Genomic DNA, 15303 nt, shown 5'->3' with positions numbered 1-15303 from the left:
TGAAGATTTGAGGGAGTCAGAGAAATCGGGATGTTGTAATTGGATGACAGATGATTAGGCTTGAATTAAAACAATGTTTAAGTAATAAAGAAGCAGATTAAAAATAAATAAAATTAACAAGACTAGTGATTAGTGTAGGATGATCTTAAAGTCAGATTTCAACAGATTGAAGAGTGAATAAAGCTGAATGGGTCACTGAGGATTATCTTCTGCTATAGAGCATTCACATCCTACCCCTAGGAGCAACCCCTGAGCAACCAGGAAAGCCTTAAATTCTGTCACCTCTCAATTTTTCAAAGCTTCCCATGGTCTCTTTTTATTCATTCGATTTTGTACTATTTCCTGAATTTCATAATTCTAACCTTGATAGTCCTTGGGGGATGTATATATATATTTTTTTAATGTATATATACGTATATATATATATATACATGTATATATATTATTTTTTTAAGGTTTTCCTGGTGGCTCAGACAGTAAAGAGTCTGCCTGCAATGTAGGAGACCTGGGTTTGATCCCTGTGTCAGGAAGGTCTGCTGGAGAAGGGAATGGCAACCCACTCCACTAACTTTTGCCTGAAGAATCCCATGGACAGAGGTCCATGAGATCATAAAGAGTCAGACATTACTGAGTGACTAACAGTTCATAGATTTTAAAAATACAATTTGGAAAAACTCTGTATATTAATGATTCATCAGATTATACAAAGATGAAGGGAATTATACTGACTTGAAAAATAGATTTTGAGATTTTTATCCAAAATGCAGAAAGAGAAAGAAATGAAAAATGAAAGTGATATTAAGAGGTGTGGGGGTAGAATAAGAAAGTTTAATTTGTAAATCATCAGAATTGAAAAAGGAAAATAAATACAGAGTAGGTGAAATGAAATATTTTAAAAGATAATGTTTGTGAATTTTTTAAAGCTGATTGAAAATAAAAATATAGTAATATGAAAATCACAGTGTACCTCAAGTAGGATAAATAAAAAGAAACCCAGGCTAGACACATGGTACTGAAACTGGGCAAAGCCAAAAATAAAGAGGTAAAAGCACCCAGAAAGAAGGAACTGATCACTTAGAAAAAGGGGAAAGTAGAATGACAGCAACAAAGAAAGCTAGAAGATAAGGACATAATACTTTCAATGTTTGAAGAAAAAAGTCTCAATAATTGTATATACAACAAAAATGTTTTCAAAAACTATTAGGGGGTGTGATGGTGCAGTAATTTTGTGACATTTTAACTTAACTCCAGTGCCAACCTTTGCTTTCCAGTTCAAAGGAAACAATTTAAAAAGCACACATTATAAGCCACTGTGCCAGAGGGAAATAGACATCATTAGCAAAGAATTTTAATCACTTACTTTTGATCTGTCTAGTGACTCCCTGGGAGAATAGGTTAAAAGATTCATTTTGCCTAACTTGGAACTGGCCTAGTGTGAAAAGAAAGCTGCTTTACTGAGGGCATTTGTTGAAGGCATTTATAGGCCAGTATCTTAGGTTGCCATTGCCTGAGGTGATAGAGAACAGTTGAGGCCAATGGTAGACAAACCAAAAAGCTTGAGAGGAACAGCAAGGGAGTAAAATGTACACAAGACTGAAAAGCTCGGACATATTTCTGAAATTCTAAAGGGCCCTGCACATGCTTAGTTTTCATGCTCTGGAAAGAGGAGAAAGTTCCAAACTCTCACCTATGGATGCTGAGATTCTGTGGCAGCAGAAAGTAAACACAAAGGTAGGGTTCAAACCTGCCTGGTTGAGTATTCAAGGGCTGTCAACACATACACGCAGCTCCTTGAGAAAGTCTGGGAGATTTTTTGGATTCAGGCATTTAAAGACATTTTTTCTAATCATTAACTTTCACTAACGTAATAAAAACAGAAACTTAAATAACCACACATGGCGAGGAATACAGCCTTAACAAAATTAGCTTAGAAAAGTCAACTTAAGTTTTCTCAGAGGTCCAGATGTAGGACTGAGAAGGGATACCCCCATCTCTACCTAGTGTTAACGTATTTCCTAAGCAGCTATAGCACAGATCATGGATTGAGTGAAGGTGTTGCAAGAGGATGCTTAAAATGTGGAATCATGGGATCCAAGTTAGTGAAAAAGGAAATAAATCGAGCAGTGGATGAAGGACTAAGAGAAAACAGAGGGATCACAGAAGTGGAAGTTGGAAGTCTTTTTTTTTTTTTAATTGGCCTGGAACCAGGGAGAGACAGTGAAGGGAAGAGAGAAAGTTTAGGATTCTTATCTGTGACTGTGACACAGAGTAGATTATTTGAGCTTAAAAATTTAATATATGAAGCTGATTATGGCCAATAGAGTCACTTCCTGAAGTGAGATAGAATTGAAGATTCTAAAGGAATCTTAGATTTTGGGATTTTTAGCTCCCCTTTAAAAGAGTCAGATAAGTAGAGGCATGGAAATAAAACATCACAGGTGCCTCTCAATGGCCCCACCCAAGCAGCTGCCTGTGACCTGCCTGGGCTCAGGGAATGGAAAGCTGGGAAGTGCAAGTTCAGTTCAGGTCGCCATGGGACTATTTGGAAAAACTCAGGAGAAGCTGCCCAAAGAGCTGGCCAACGAATGGTCACTAAAGATAAGAAATGAGAGTTGTTGACGGGCAGATATGAGATATCCATAGAGAAGAAGAAAAAGTGAAACAGTCTATGAATCATGCTGCCAGAAAGGGTCAGAAGGATGTCTGCATGGTTCTGGCCAAGATGATTCAGGTCAAGGAAGGCCATGAGCAAGCTCTGTGCATCCAAAGTACACATGAACTCCGTGCTCACAGGGCTGAAGAACCAGCCGGCAGTTGTGTGAGTGGCTGGTTCTCTTGCAGAAGAACACAGAAGTGATGAAGGCCATGCAGCATCTTGTGAAGATCTTGGAAATCCAGGCCACCATGTGGGACCTGTCCAAAGAGACGATAAAGGCTGGGATCATAGAAAAGATGTTAGAGGACACTTTTGAAAGCATGGGCAATCAAGAAGAAATGAAAGAAGCAGCAGCAATAGAAATTGACAGAATTCTGTTTGACATCACCATAGGGGCTTTAGGCAAAGCACGTAGTAAGGTGAGAGATGCCCTCCCGGAGCCTAAATCTCCAGGAGCCATGGCTGCATGAGAAGATGAGGAGGAATAAGAGGCCCTGGAAGCCATTCAGTATTGTCTGGCCCCCAGCAGGGCCCCCAGGCTCTCCTCACAGCCCCATTATTGGGTACACACTCCTTGAAGCCATTTCTGTGTCTCTTGCACTACCCATCTGGGTGTGGCACTGTGTTGTGGAGAAGGTTCTCTGCTAATCTCTGTTCACCCTCTGCAGAGGTTTTGGGATTAGTGGGATTGTTCTTGAGAGGTGGTGTAATAAATTCATCATTTTTAGGAGTATAAACAGAAGTATCTTTTTAGGGGATGAGGTCAAAGAAGTCTGTCTTCTTAAAATGCACTTCTGAGAATAGTGTTGATTGCCTGAATGTTGAGGATTCTGTGTGTGTAAAACACTATATAAATGGATCTTAATAAATTTCTGCTTAAAAAAAATACACACACAAACATATCATGCATTAGTTGATGTATAACTTCTCAGTGAAAAACTAGGAGGACAGACAACCGATACAATTTCTCTGGTGTATCTGAGGCATGAATCTCTCCTACCCCATCCCCTGCTCTGCCGCCATGCCTCTTTGCTTCGGTCATCCACTGTTTTGTTCCTAAGAATGGTATCATACCTATTAACCAGCCAGACCCTGAGTCCCTTCCTCCTGTCTTCTGTTAATCTATTTAAATGTTGTAATCTGCACTAATTCACACATGTTAGATTTCTTCCTGGCTTTCTTCAGCCTTCATGCACTAGATAAAGCCATTGAACCAAAGACTCCAACCTCTTCTCTTTTGAAGATTATCTATAAAATATAAACCAATAAGGTCATCAAAACTTACTAGTTGGAAAGTTTAGTCTTTAACTTCTTTTATTTTCCCAGCTTCCTCAGTGATTAAATTTAAGACTATCTGTACGATTGTTTGCCCTCCAATATTATTTACAGAAGTGTTTGAGCCACTTTCCCCCAAGTATTGTGCTTTCTAGTAGATTTCCCCTTACTCTTGTGTTCTTTGAGTAACTTAAGTTGTTAACATCCATCCTGAAAACTAGACATATTCCCTTTGGAATGTGCCTGCGTTCCTCTTATGTGAGGCCTCCGTCATATGGCCAGGAAGTTCCTGCTGTTTCTAGAGTGACAATTTAACCCAAATCTCACCATGGGATAACAAAGTTTATGTCAGAACAGACATAGATTTTTGTAAGATTTCTAGTGAGACACTATCTTGAATTCACTGCTCCTCAGAATTTATTTAAGGAAGGTTCCATCTTAGAATTAAGGATCTGAGCATGTAAGTGAATTTTAGATGTAATTTAGTCCTAGTGTCTATATATTAATTAAAGTCAAGAATACAGTCTAGATTTTCTAACGAACGATTATCCAGGTTTTTTGTAAAAATTTACTTTCATGACACTGAATTCTGTTGCTTTAACCATTTTAAAAGTGTCCAAAATCCTTGTTTTTCTTGCCTTTAATACCTTTATTAAATTAACTGAATCATTTGTTCACAAGACACACTGTATTTAAGAGGCATTGCTGTAACAGTTTAATAGCATATTTTGTAATTGTATGATTTAGACTTATCTAAAATCTATGCATAGTTAATATTTACAATACTGAAATTTGATTACTGAAAAAAATTGAGTTGCACAAAGTTATTATATTAATTCCAAAGGTATTTCTCTTTTCAGATTGCTATGCCATGCTATGAAGGACCATATAGTTCGTGTTGCAAATGAAGCTGAGTTTATTTTGAACAGACAGAGAGCTGAGGATGTACATAAACATGCAGAGTTTGAGGTAAGGTTTTGGGAGTGAATTAAATTCTGCTTTTTTGTTTCAAGTCAGTTGTCACCAATGGTAACCTTACGTAAGTTTTTTTTTTTTAAGATGAAAATTTCAATGAAGGCATTTCAGTTGTTTTTAAAAGCTTTAGTAAATGTCAGACAGGGCACTTATTACCTCATTTACAATATGAAAAGACCACTCTAGCATTATGCCTAACCACTTGATAGACTGAGGTTTTTCTAACTTATTCTTAAAGGCACATATAGTTTTACAGTGCAATTCCTTTAGTAATTTTTAAGCATAGTTTACACACCGTTAGATATGGGTGTAATAGTGGTTATGTGAAGAAACAGTTTTGCTCTTCAGCAATTTATTATTTAATAATGTATTCATCTCTATTTAGAGTGGCCAAAGATCATTTTAGTTCATATTTTATTTTTATAATTTATACTTGATTAACGAATGAAGCAACATACTATATATGATGTATATGTAGATCTGTATGTATATATGGAAACATAACAGTTTAAAATCTTCATAAGCACAAATTATCATTTGCATAAAGAACAAACTATCATTTCTATTTTATATTCAAAAATTTAAGGTATTCCAAGTAGTACATAGTAATACTAATAGTTTTTTAAATAAATATTATTCTTATATTTCTAGCATGTCAGTAATTATTTGACATATTACCCTGATTCAATAAACTTATTCTCAGAAATATTTAGGTGACCTGGTATTTGACTTAGGTTGGCCTTGAAAATAATACTTAAGTCCAGCAATTTATGGTCATGATAAAACATGAACAAGTGTGGTGCAGCTGGAAGCCAGAACCCATATTTCCAGTTTTGAGGTTTTTATCTCAGTAAAGCAGTTCTGTTAGTGATGCAGGTTGATGTCCTAGGCCTAGAGATCTCTGACCTACCTCACTGAAAAGAATAAGGCAGAAATAACTGTTTTGTTCTAATAACCATAATATCCACTTCATTTGTCAAATGAGACAGCACATACCTGTCATATGGGATTGTAGCAGTCTTATTAGAAAAAAAAATATAAATTCTGATAAAAGTACATCAACAGTTAAGTGTTTGTCAGAATGAAGTTTTGTATCTTTCCAACCATAAATAACTTCAAATCTTTACAAATCAGGTATCATACTCTAATCTGGATGATGAGAAAAGATTAAGTTATCTGCTTTGAATAATATGTTTAGGTATAAGATATGTCAGAACTGTAGACAAAATAGCAATGTTCAGTTGACTTTCAACCTCTGTTAGTAATAACATTTAGGATATTAACTGAATTCCCTGCAGAATCAGTTTTGAGTTGATCATATTTCTACTCAGAAAAGCAAATTATTTTGTGGGGATATAAGTAGATCAATATTTGACATGTGAAAGCATTTAGGATACATTTTCAAGCCATCAGATATTAATTACAAGCTCTAACATACATTTAACCAAGGTGATATTAAGCTAAGAGTGGTGTTTTTCAACCTTTTAATATTATTGTCCCCTCTAAGGAAAATTTTTAAATAGTTGTCACCCTAATCAGCCCCTACCATGATTTATTATAATTATCACCAATATGCTATTTATTTGTTTATGTACTGTGTATGCGTGCTTTGTACATTTAAAGAGTAAGATTGTTTTCACACACCCTTAATAAAATTTTCACCATCTTGGTGAAAATGAGATCTGTTTGATTGAGGACACACAGCTAATAGAGGTATAGATGCTGTGAAGGGAATGTGAACAACTCAGTGTTTTTACGTTGTGTACACAAAAAAATAATGATGTAAACCAAATTTTGAGAGTATTATCATTGTTAATTAATGAACGTGCATTGTTTTTTTTAACTCAGATTTTCTATTTATTCCTTTTAGGTTAAAGCTGTATTAATAAAACTCACTGATGTGTGTGTATCTGTATGCATATGTAGTTTCCCAAACCTATTCCACTTTTATATTGTAAGAGATTTTATAAAAGCCATAACATTTTATGCTAGGACTTTTTGAAGAATTTCTGTATCTCCCATATAAGCCTGTAATTAAGAAAAAAACTATATTTAATTTGAGATGGGCACTTAACAGTTAAGTTTTTTTGGCTAACCACTGTAATTGTTAAGGAAGAAAAATGAAAATTTAATTTTACTCTCCAATGAGCTAATGAAATATTAACCTCATTATGGAGGCAGATCATTGTACTAATTGGTGATTCCCTGTACAAAAAGATAAATTGGAAAATGAATTAATCCTTCTTAGGTTACAGAAGGATTATTTCTCTGGAAGACATGACTTGTGGTAGTCTGAATCAAGAGATAGTTGAAAGGATTATGCTCAGATACCTTCCATGAAGGATTTTTACTTTGTAATAATGAATGTGAACTCATTATATGTACATTTTAGATGTATGAAAGTTTTTTATAATTATATGACTCATATTAATACTTGATACTATTAAAATTTGCAGTCACTCTATACATAAATCATTATACAAAAAAGACATGATTAAAGAGATGTTTCATCTTCATGTTCATGTTTGTATTGAACCTTTTTGATACACAGGATTGCCTGTGTTTCTAATACCAATGAACTTGAATACAGATAGCTGACAGGACAACTGATTACTAGGTAGAGAAGATTAAGAGAGTAGTTATCATTCAAAGACACTTTGAATACACTAAATTTGAAAGCTAAGATACTCTGTAGAGAAAATATTGTTTTAGCCCTTTATTTTATGAATATAAAACTGATTACAGAGAAAAAAGAATTTACATAAAGTGTGAAATTGAATGAAAGTCAAAATTCCTAAACTATCTTCTATACCACATTGCCATTTATGAGATGGAACACTATTAAATGGCACCGTTTTGATTTATATGTAATTATCAGGAACATAACATTTTTAAGTAAGACATTTCATTCCAATCCCAAAGAAAGGCAATGCCAAAGAATGCTCAAACTACCACACAATTGCACTCATCTCACACGCTAGTAAAGTCATGCTTAAAATTCTCCAAGCCAGGCTTCAGCATTATGTGAACCGTGCACTTCCAGATGTTCAACCTGGTTTTAGAAAAGGCAGAGGAACCAGAGACCAAATTGCCAACATCCGCTGGATCATGGAAAAAGCAAGAGAATTCCAAAAAACATCTATTTCTGCTTTATTGACTATGCCAAAGCCTTTGACTGTGGATCACAAGAAACTGTGGAAAATTCTGAAAGAGATGGGAATACCAGACCACCTGACCTGCCTTTTGAGAAACCTATATGCAGGTCAGGAAGCAACAGTTAGAACTGGACATGGAATAACAGACTGGTTCCAAATAGGAAAAGGAGTACGTCAAGGCTGTATATTGTCACCCTGCTTATTTAACTTATGTGCAGAGTACATCATGAGAAACGCTGGGCTGGAAGAAGCACAAGCTGGAATCAAGATTGCCGAGAGAAATATCAATCACCTCAGATATGCAGATGACACCACCCTTATGGCAGAAAGTGAAGAAGAACTAAAGAGCCTGAGAGAGGGGAGTAAAAAAGTTGGCTTAAAGCTCAACATTCAGAAAACGAAGATCATGGCATCTGGTCCCATCACTTTATGGAAAATGGATAGGGAAACAGTGGAAACAGTGTCAGACTTTTTTTTTTTTCTGGGCTCCAAAATCACTGCAATTGGTGACTGCAGCCATGAAATTAAAAGACGCTTACTCCTTGGAAGGAAAGTTATGACCAACCTAGACAGCATATTAAAAAGCAGAGACATTACTTTGCCAACAAAGGTCCATCTAGTCAAGGCTACAGTTTTTCCAGTGGTCATGTATGGATGTGAGAGTTGAACTATAAAGAAAGCTGAGCACCGAAGAATTGATGCTTTGAACTGTTGTGTTGGAGAAGACTCTTGAGAGTCCCTTGGACTTCAAGGAGATCCAACCAGTCCATCCTAAAGGAGATCAGTCCTGGGTGTTCATTGGAAGGACTGATGTTGAAGCTGAAACTCCAATACTGTGTCCACCTGATGCGAAGAGCTGACTCATTTGAAAAGACCCTGATGCTGGGAAAGATTGAAGGCAGGAGAATGGGCCGACAGAGGATAAGATGGTTGGGTGGCATCACCGACTCAATGACATGGATTTGGGTGGACTGCGGGTGTTGGTGATGGACAGGGAGGCCTGGTGTGCTGCAGTTCATGGGTTTGCAAGGAGTTGGACATGACTGAGCAACTGAACTGAGCTGATACTATATTGGGCTTCCCTGGTGGCTCAGATGGTAAAAAAAAAAAAAAAAAAAAATCTTCTTGCATTTCAGGAAACCTGCATTCAATCCCTGGGTCGGGAAGATCCCCTGGAGAAGGGAATGGCTACCCACTCCAGTAATCTTGCCTGGAGAATTCCGTGGATAAAAGAACCTGGCAGGCTACAGTCCATGGTGTGACAAAGAGTTGGACATGACTGAACAATGAACACTTATATACTATATTAGGGCCTTCCCTGGTAGCTCAGCAGTAAAGAATTCCCCTGCCAATGCAGGAGACCTGGGTTCAGTCCCTCGGTTGGGATGATCTCCTGGAAATGGAAATGGCAAACCACTCGAGAGTTCTTGAGGGGAAATCCCATCTGTAGAGCAGCCTGGCAGGCTACAGTCCATGGGGTCACAAAAGTCAGACACTATGTAGCAACTAAACAGCAACAACAACATTGTATTGGTAAAATAATAAGTAGATTTGAATTTTTGATAAACTATTTTGTTTCTAAAATGCTCACTTTTAGAGTATGTTAAAATCAGAATTTCAGAATTGGAAGGTAAATTAAAAGTCATAAATTATCTGATAATATTACTTAATGAGCTTTCCTTGTGACTCAGATGGTAAAGAATCTGCCTGCAATGCGGGAGACCCAGGTTATTAACATTCAAATTGCTTTCCATGTACTTTATGTATAAACACATAGAAAGAACACAGTTTTACCAGTTTGCAAAGTGACCATATATATATGCACATATATATACACACATACATATATACTAGAATAACTTTCAAAATATTATCTGAGTTTTAAAAATTGAATTGATAATTACCCTTTAACTCAAGGCTAGATATCATTTCTCTCCTATGTAGATAGAGATGTATTATCATGGACTGTTGGTATTTCTTTTAGTCACAGTGTGCCCAATATGCTGCTGATAGAAGAGAGGAAGAGAAGATGTGTGACCACCTCATAAGTGCCGCAAAGCATCGGGACCACGTGACTGCAAATCAGTTGAAACAGAAAATCTTGAACATTCTCACAAATAAGCATGGTGCATGGGGAGCAGTTTCTCATAGGTGAGTTGTAAGAAAAAATACTAGAAGTAAATAGTAACTCATAGGTTAATTTTAAGAGTTATAAATAAAACGTAACTATAAACTTAAAATTTACTCATATACTGTTATTTTAAAGTATTATAAATTGCTTAATTTTTTTCCTGAAATCTTTTTAATGACTCTTTAGAATGGCTTTAAAAGAAAATCTAAACTTTTACAAGTAATCTAATGGAAGTTATTTCTAATTTATAATTATGTATAACAATACAAAATTTGTTTAGACAAGTATTTTAGAATATCATTTCTCGTATATAGTAAGGGTGTAGAAATGGTTTGTTTTTAATCTTTTAGAGTCAACTCTTCAAATTATTAGATTTATATCATTCTTAATTTTTCTTACATATAAGTAGTAATAATATAAGCATGTATTATGGAAAAGTAATACATTGTTTAAAAATATTTTATTTCATATTTCTCTATTCACTTTCTCTTAGGAAAGGTTTTCGTCTCAAATTAGGCTATTTTTGAGACTATAATAAAAAGTGTTTTTCTACTAAAAATTTGTGGACATAAATTTGTTTTGCTTTCTTCTGCACAATGTTTTCTAGAAAAATAGTAGTGAGTCAGGTCACTATATTTAGATTGCTAATGTCCTTCATTTATATATATTAGTATTATCTTATCTCATTGAATGTTTTTATCCAGTCTCTGTCTGGCAGAATTTAGGAATGGGTTAATTGTAGAAAGGACACTAAGAAAAATTCTGGTAGAAGTGATTCTGTTAGCTAGAAAGAACGTCTGGAATATGGCCAGGATAGTAGTTGATCAACTGTCCTGGGATCTCAAGTATAAGATAAATTTAAGAAAACTTTATTATTTGAATTTAAAGTACTATTAGAACATAAACATCTTTAAAAATAGCTAACTCTAGATATTTGTTTCTTATAATAATAACAATACCACCACATCTAACATTAATTAAATATTTATTGTTTGCCCAGCACTATACTAAGAATGTTAAATGAGATTTTTTTTTAACATTCATAAAATCTCCATTAAAGTTGATACTGAATATTTTTTCATATTACAATAAAGAAATTGAAGATTTCAGAGTTTAAGTGAAACCTGTATAGTATCACACAGTTTTACAAGTAGAAGCAGACTGTATCAGTCAGGCTTCACCAGACAAACAGAAAAGATCCAACAGAATATAGGTAAAATACAGATATAGATTTGGGTATGGATATGAATATAGATATATAGATATCAATTTATTTCAAAGAATTGGCTCACATGCTTATGGGACCTGGCAAATCTGAAATCTGTAGGCTAGGCTGGCAGTCTGGAAGCACAGACAGGATTTCTGTCTTGAGGCAGAATTCCTTCTTCTCCAGGAAACCTAGGTCTTTTCTCTTAAGACCTTCAGCTGATTAGCTGAGTCCCACCCACATTACTGGGCATAATATCCTTTCAGTTCAGTTCAGTCGCTCAGTCGTGTCCGACTCTGCGACCCCATGAATTGCAGCACGCCAGGCCTCCCTGTCCATCACCAACTCCCGGAGTTCACTCAGACTCACGTCCATTGAGTCAGTGATGCCATCCAGCCATCTCATCCTCTGTCGTCCCCTTCTCCTCCTGCCCCCAATCCCTCCCAGCATCAGAGTTTTCTCCAATGAGTCAACTCTTCACATGAGGTGGCCAAAGTACTGGAGTTTCAGCTTTAGCATCATTCCTTCCAAAGAACACCCAGGGCTGATCTCCTTCAGAATGGACTGGTTGGATCTCCTTGCAGTCCCAGGGACTCTCAAGAGTCTTCTTCAACACCACAGTTCAAGCGCATCAATTCTTTGGTGCTCAGCCTTCTTCACAGTCCAACTCTCACATCCATACATGACCACTGGAAAACCATAGCCTTGACTAGACGGACCTTAGTCGGCAAAGTAATGTCTCTGCTTTTAAATAGGCTATCTAGGTTGATCATAACTTTCCTTCCAAGGAGTAAGCATCTTTTAATTACATGGCTGCACTCACCATCTGCAGTGATTTTGGAGCCCAAAAGAATAAAGTCTGACACTGTTTCCACTGTTTCCCCATCTATATTTCCCATGAAGTGATACTTATAGTCAACTGATTATACATGTTATCACACGTACAAAATACCTTCACAGCAACATCTAAACTAGTATTTGATGAAACAGCTGAGCACCAAAGCCTGGCCTGCCCTCACATAATTAAATTATAGTCTGGTAGAAGGGGCTCATATTAAATAATTATAGAAATAAAGCATTAATAACAAAATTCAGCAAACATTAGGAAAGAAAAATATAGGGTACTCTGAAAGAAAGAGTATAACAGAGGATCTTTATTTTAGATTGGAGATTCAGGGAAGACTTTTTCAAAGAAGGTCAGTTTAGGCCAAGTTTTGAGGGATGAGAAGGGAATCATCAGCAAAGGGTGGAATATAGAACATTAGAAGAGAAACATTACAAAGACTCAGAGCATAGAAATAATAAAATGAACAGAAAGGGGAGTTTAATGTCTACAGCTCAGTGAGTGGTGGGATTGGTGTCTTGAGATGAGGCTGGAGAGGAACATATGAGCCTGATGATTTAAAGTCCTGTAAATCACAAGGATTCGTGACTTTATCCTAAGTGGCATGAAAAACAGTGAAGGGTTTTGAGCAGAAGGGTAACATGATCTGATTTATGTTTAAAAAGATTAGTCTGGCTGCTTTATGAAGACATATACTAGAAAAAATAGGAAAGTATGGTCACCCTGTTATAGCTGAGGTCACATGTCACCCTTTCTATAGAGTTTCCTGGTTTCTCTATCTTTTATAAACCTGATTCCTCATAGTTTGTGGTAATTATCTGTATTGCAGCTATCTGTGGTATATCACTTAATGTTTTATAGCAACGTAGATGTGCCTGTCTCTTCCAATAGCCTTCTAGTTTCCTCAGTGGAGAGGTTGAATACCACTTACAGATATATTCTTGTTATTAAATATATGTTAAATCTGGAGGAATTTCATCTCTATAATCTTCTACTTCCTGTTTTATAAAAAAATGTTTAATTTTAACATATAATTCCTTTTAACTTTTATCTTTTGACTCAATTATGCTGCTTGCTGGCTCTAACATATTTTAACTTTTGAATTCATATAATGTTATTGATCTTGATTTCTTCCCTTTGGAAAAACTAGAATTTGAAAGCTTTTTTAAAATATAAATTAACAAGTTGTTTTGACAAGTATATTGGTATTGGTAGCACTAAGTAGAAGAAACAATCTATTAATATTAATTGTGATCTTGTTAACACTGTGAAATCTAAGATGACCAAAAAATTAACCTGCTTAGAAATAAAAAATATTTGTATCATAGCTCATTCTCACTTAATGGCTATGAAACTTCATAGAATAGCATGCCATAGCTTCTAAAAAGTTATATAAATAAATGTAACAGGTTGAAATGAGAGGATGGACATAGTTATTGGATTTCAGTCTGATAGTCTGCACTTCTAAAACAAGACTTCATCTGTATCAAGAGTTCTCTCACTCTATCAAGAATTTGAAGTCAAAGTAATGAAATAACTCAAAATCAGCATTATAAGCACAAAATATTAACTTAAAGTAATGTAAATTAAACACTAAAACATAAAGCAAGGAGTGAGCAGGCAGTATTTGAAGTGAAAATCATATGCGTTTGAAACAAAGTCTAGATTTGGAATATTCTGAAACAGTCCTATTAACTTTCACTTCCTGGCTCCATTTCTCTGTCCTTTGTCTTAAAACGTTTACTGATGCCATTTATAACGGGTATGAACTACAACCACTGTACTCAGATTTTATTTAAACCTGAATTAATTTGCCCTGAGTCCCCTCCATGAGAGGTGGAAAACTCAGTCTTATTTATTAATAGGGCCCCACACACTCAAGGATTATGCTGAGATTCTGCTAATCTTATTAATGTAAAGCTCTAGATCTTCATTTTACTCTGGGCTCTAGAGATATGCTTATTCTTGAAAGCAGGTCTGTTTCTGGACAAAATTAGACTTCAGTTTCTGCATTAATGCAAGGAGCTGTGGTACCTGGGAAACAGCTGCACATGTTCCTGCCCTTTCATTGGAAGTAAATGTACCATCTCACTTTTAGGACCCTCTTCTTACATCATCTTCTTAGTCTTACAGTAAACTACCCAAACCCCAGATACCTCAGTCTCTTTTCCCCTCAAGACTCATTGTCCAGCATGTCTTCTGGGATAGTTCAGCTGCCTTTTAAAAGGAGTATCTCATATCTGCTAAGAAGGTAAAAATAGCCTCAGATTTCTAGATTCAAAACCCTGCTTATTTTGGAGAAGTTGGCATAGAGTGTAGTGGAGATTTTGCTTAATTTTCTGATCCATTTTATTCCCTGGCTAGGACTTTTTTGCAACCATCTGTCTGAGCTATAGGTTCTGTAACTATGAAACAGATTTTCATTTTCCTTGGGTACTTGAATCTTTAACATTCAACTCATTGGGTTCTATTTAATTTAGGTCACTGATGCTAGCCACTTTAATAGAAAACATACATCTAAAATTATGTAACGTCATTGTGACTTGATGATTAAATGGTTAGTAAAGAATCAAGAATGTTGTCCAGGTGGCTGTCATCACTCACCGGGTAATGGTGGTGCCATTCTTAGAACTCAGAAACACTGAAAGAAGTGGTGTAGATGGGAAGATGATTATTGAGTTTCCCTTGCCCAGATCATATTTTAATGGAAAAGTCTACCATGAAAGAAAATAGAGCTCCATATGACAGTAGGTCACTGTTCATGTATGTGATAAACTTCTTAGACACGGCCAAATATATATTTCCAATCCCCAACAAATCTCACCTCTCTTATTCCTTGATTTACTTCTTTCTTTCATCTCCCACTCCCCATACGACACACGTACATACATTGTCCCTCAACAGATTGTGTCAGCAATATATCTATATGTTTTCTTCTTCCAACCACCGAAAATTGTTAGAATATGGATTCTTGTAGGGTAGTGGGATTTTATTCTGAGCTAATTATACTATATTTTGAATTATTTTCCCAACTAATCTGAATGTATCACATGATGTTTT

At 35.8% G+C, this 15303-nt stretch overlaps 1 protein-coding gene and 1 pseudogene across 5 annotated transcripts in view; both read left to right on the top strand.

Moving 5' to 3' along the window:
- The window catches only part of NBEA (neurobeachin), a 669183-nt gene that overhangs the window by 331613 nt on the left and 322267 nt on the right, over nt 1–15303 (top strand). For all 5 annotated transcript variants that reach the window (XM_069601566.1, XM_069601568.1, XM_069601567.1 and 2 more), the window contains exons 36-37: nt 4792–4900; nt 10046–10212. In XM_069601566.1, the coding sequence (XP_069457667.1) occupies nt 4792–4900; nt 10046–10212 (276 nt within the window). The remainder of the gene's footprint in view (nt 1–4791; nt 4901–10045; nt 10213–15303) is intronic.
- LOC138446971 (charged multivesicular body protein 3 pseudogene) lies at nt 2533–3234 on the top strand (annotated as a pseudogene).

Source organism: Ovis canadensis, chromosome 10, assembly GCF_042477335.2.
Source record: "Ovis canadensis isolate MfBH-ARS-UI-01 breed Bighorn chromosome 10, ARS-UI_OviCan_v2, whole genome shotgun sequence".
Lineage (NCBI taxonomy): Eukaryota > Metazoa > Chordata > Mammalia > Artiodactyla > Bovidae > Ovis > Ovis canadensis.
This window is presented reverse-complemented; position numbering and strand designations above follow the sequence as displayed.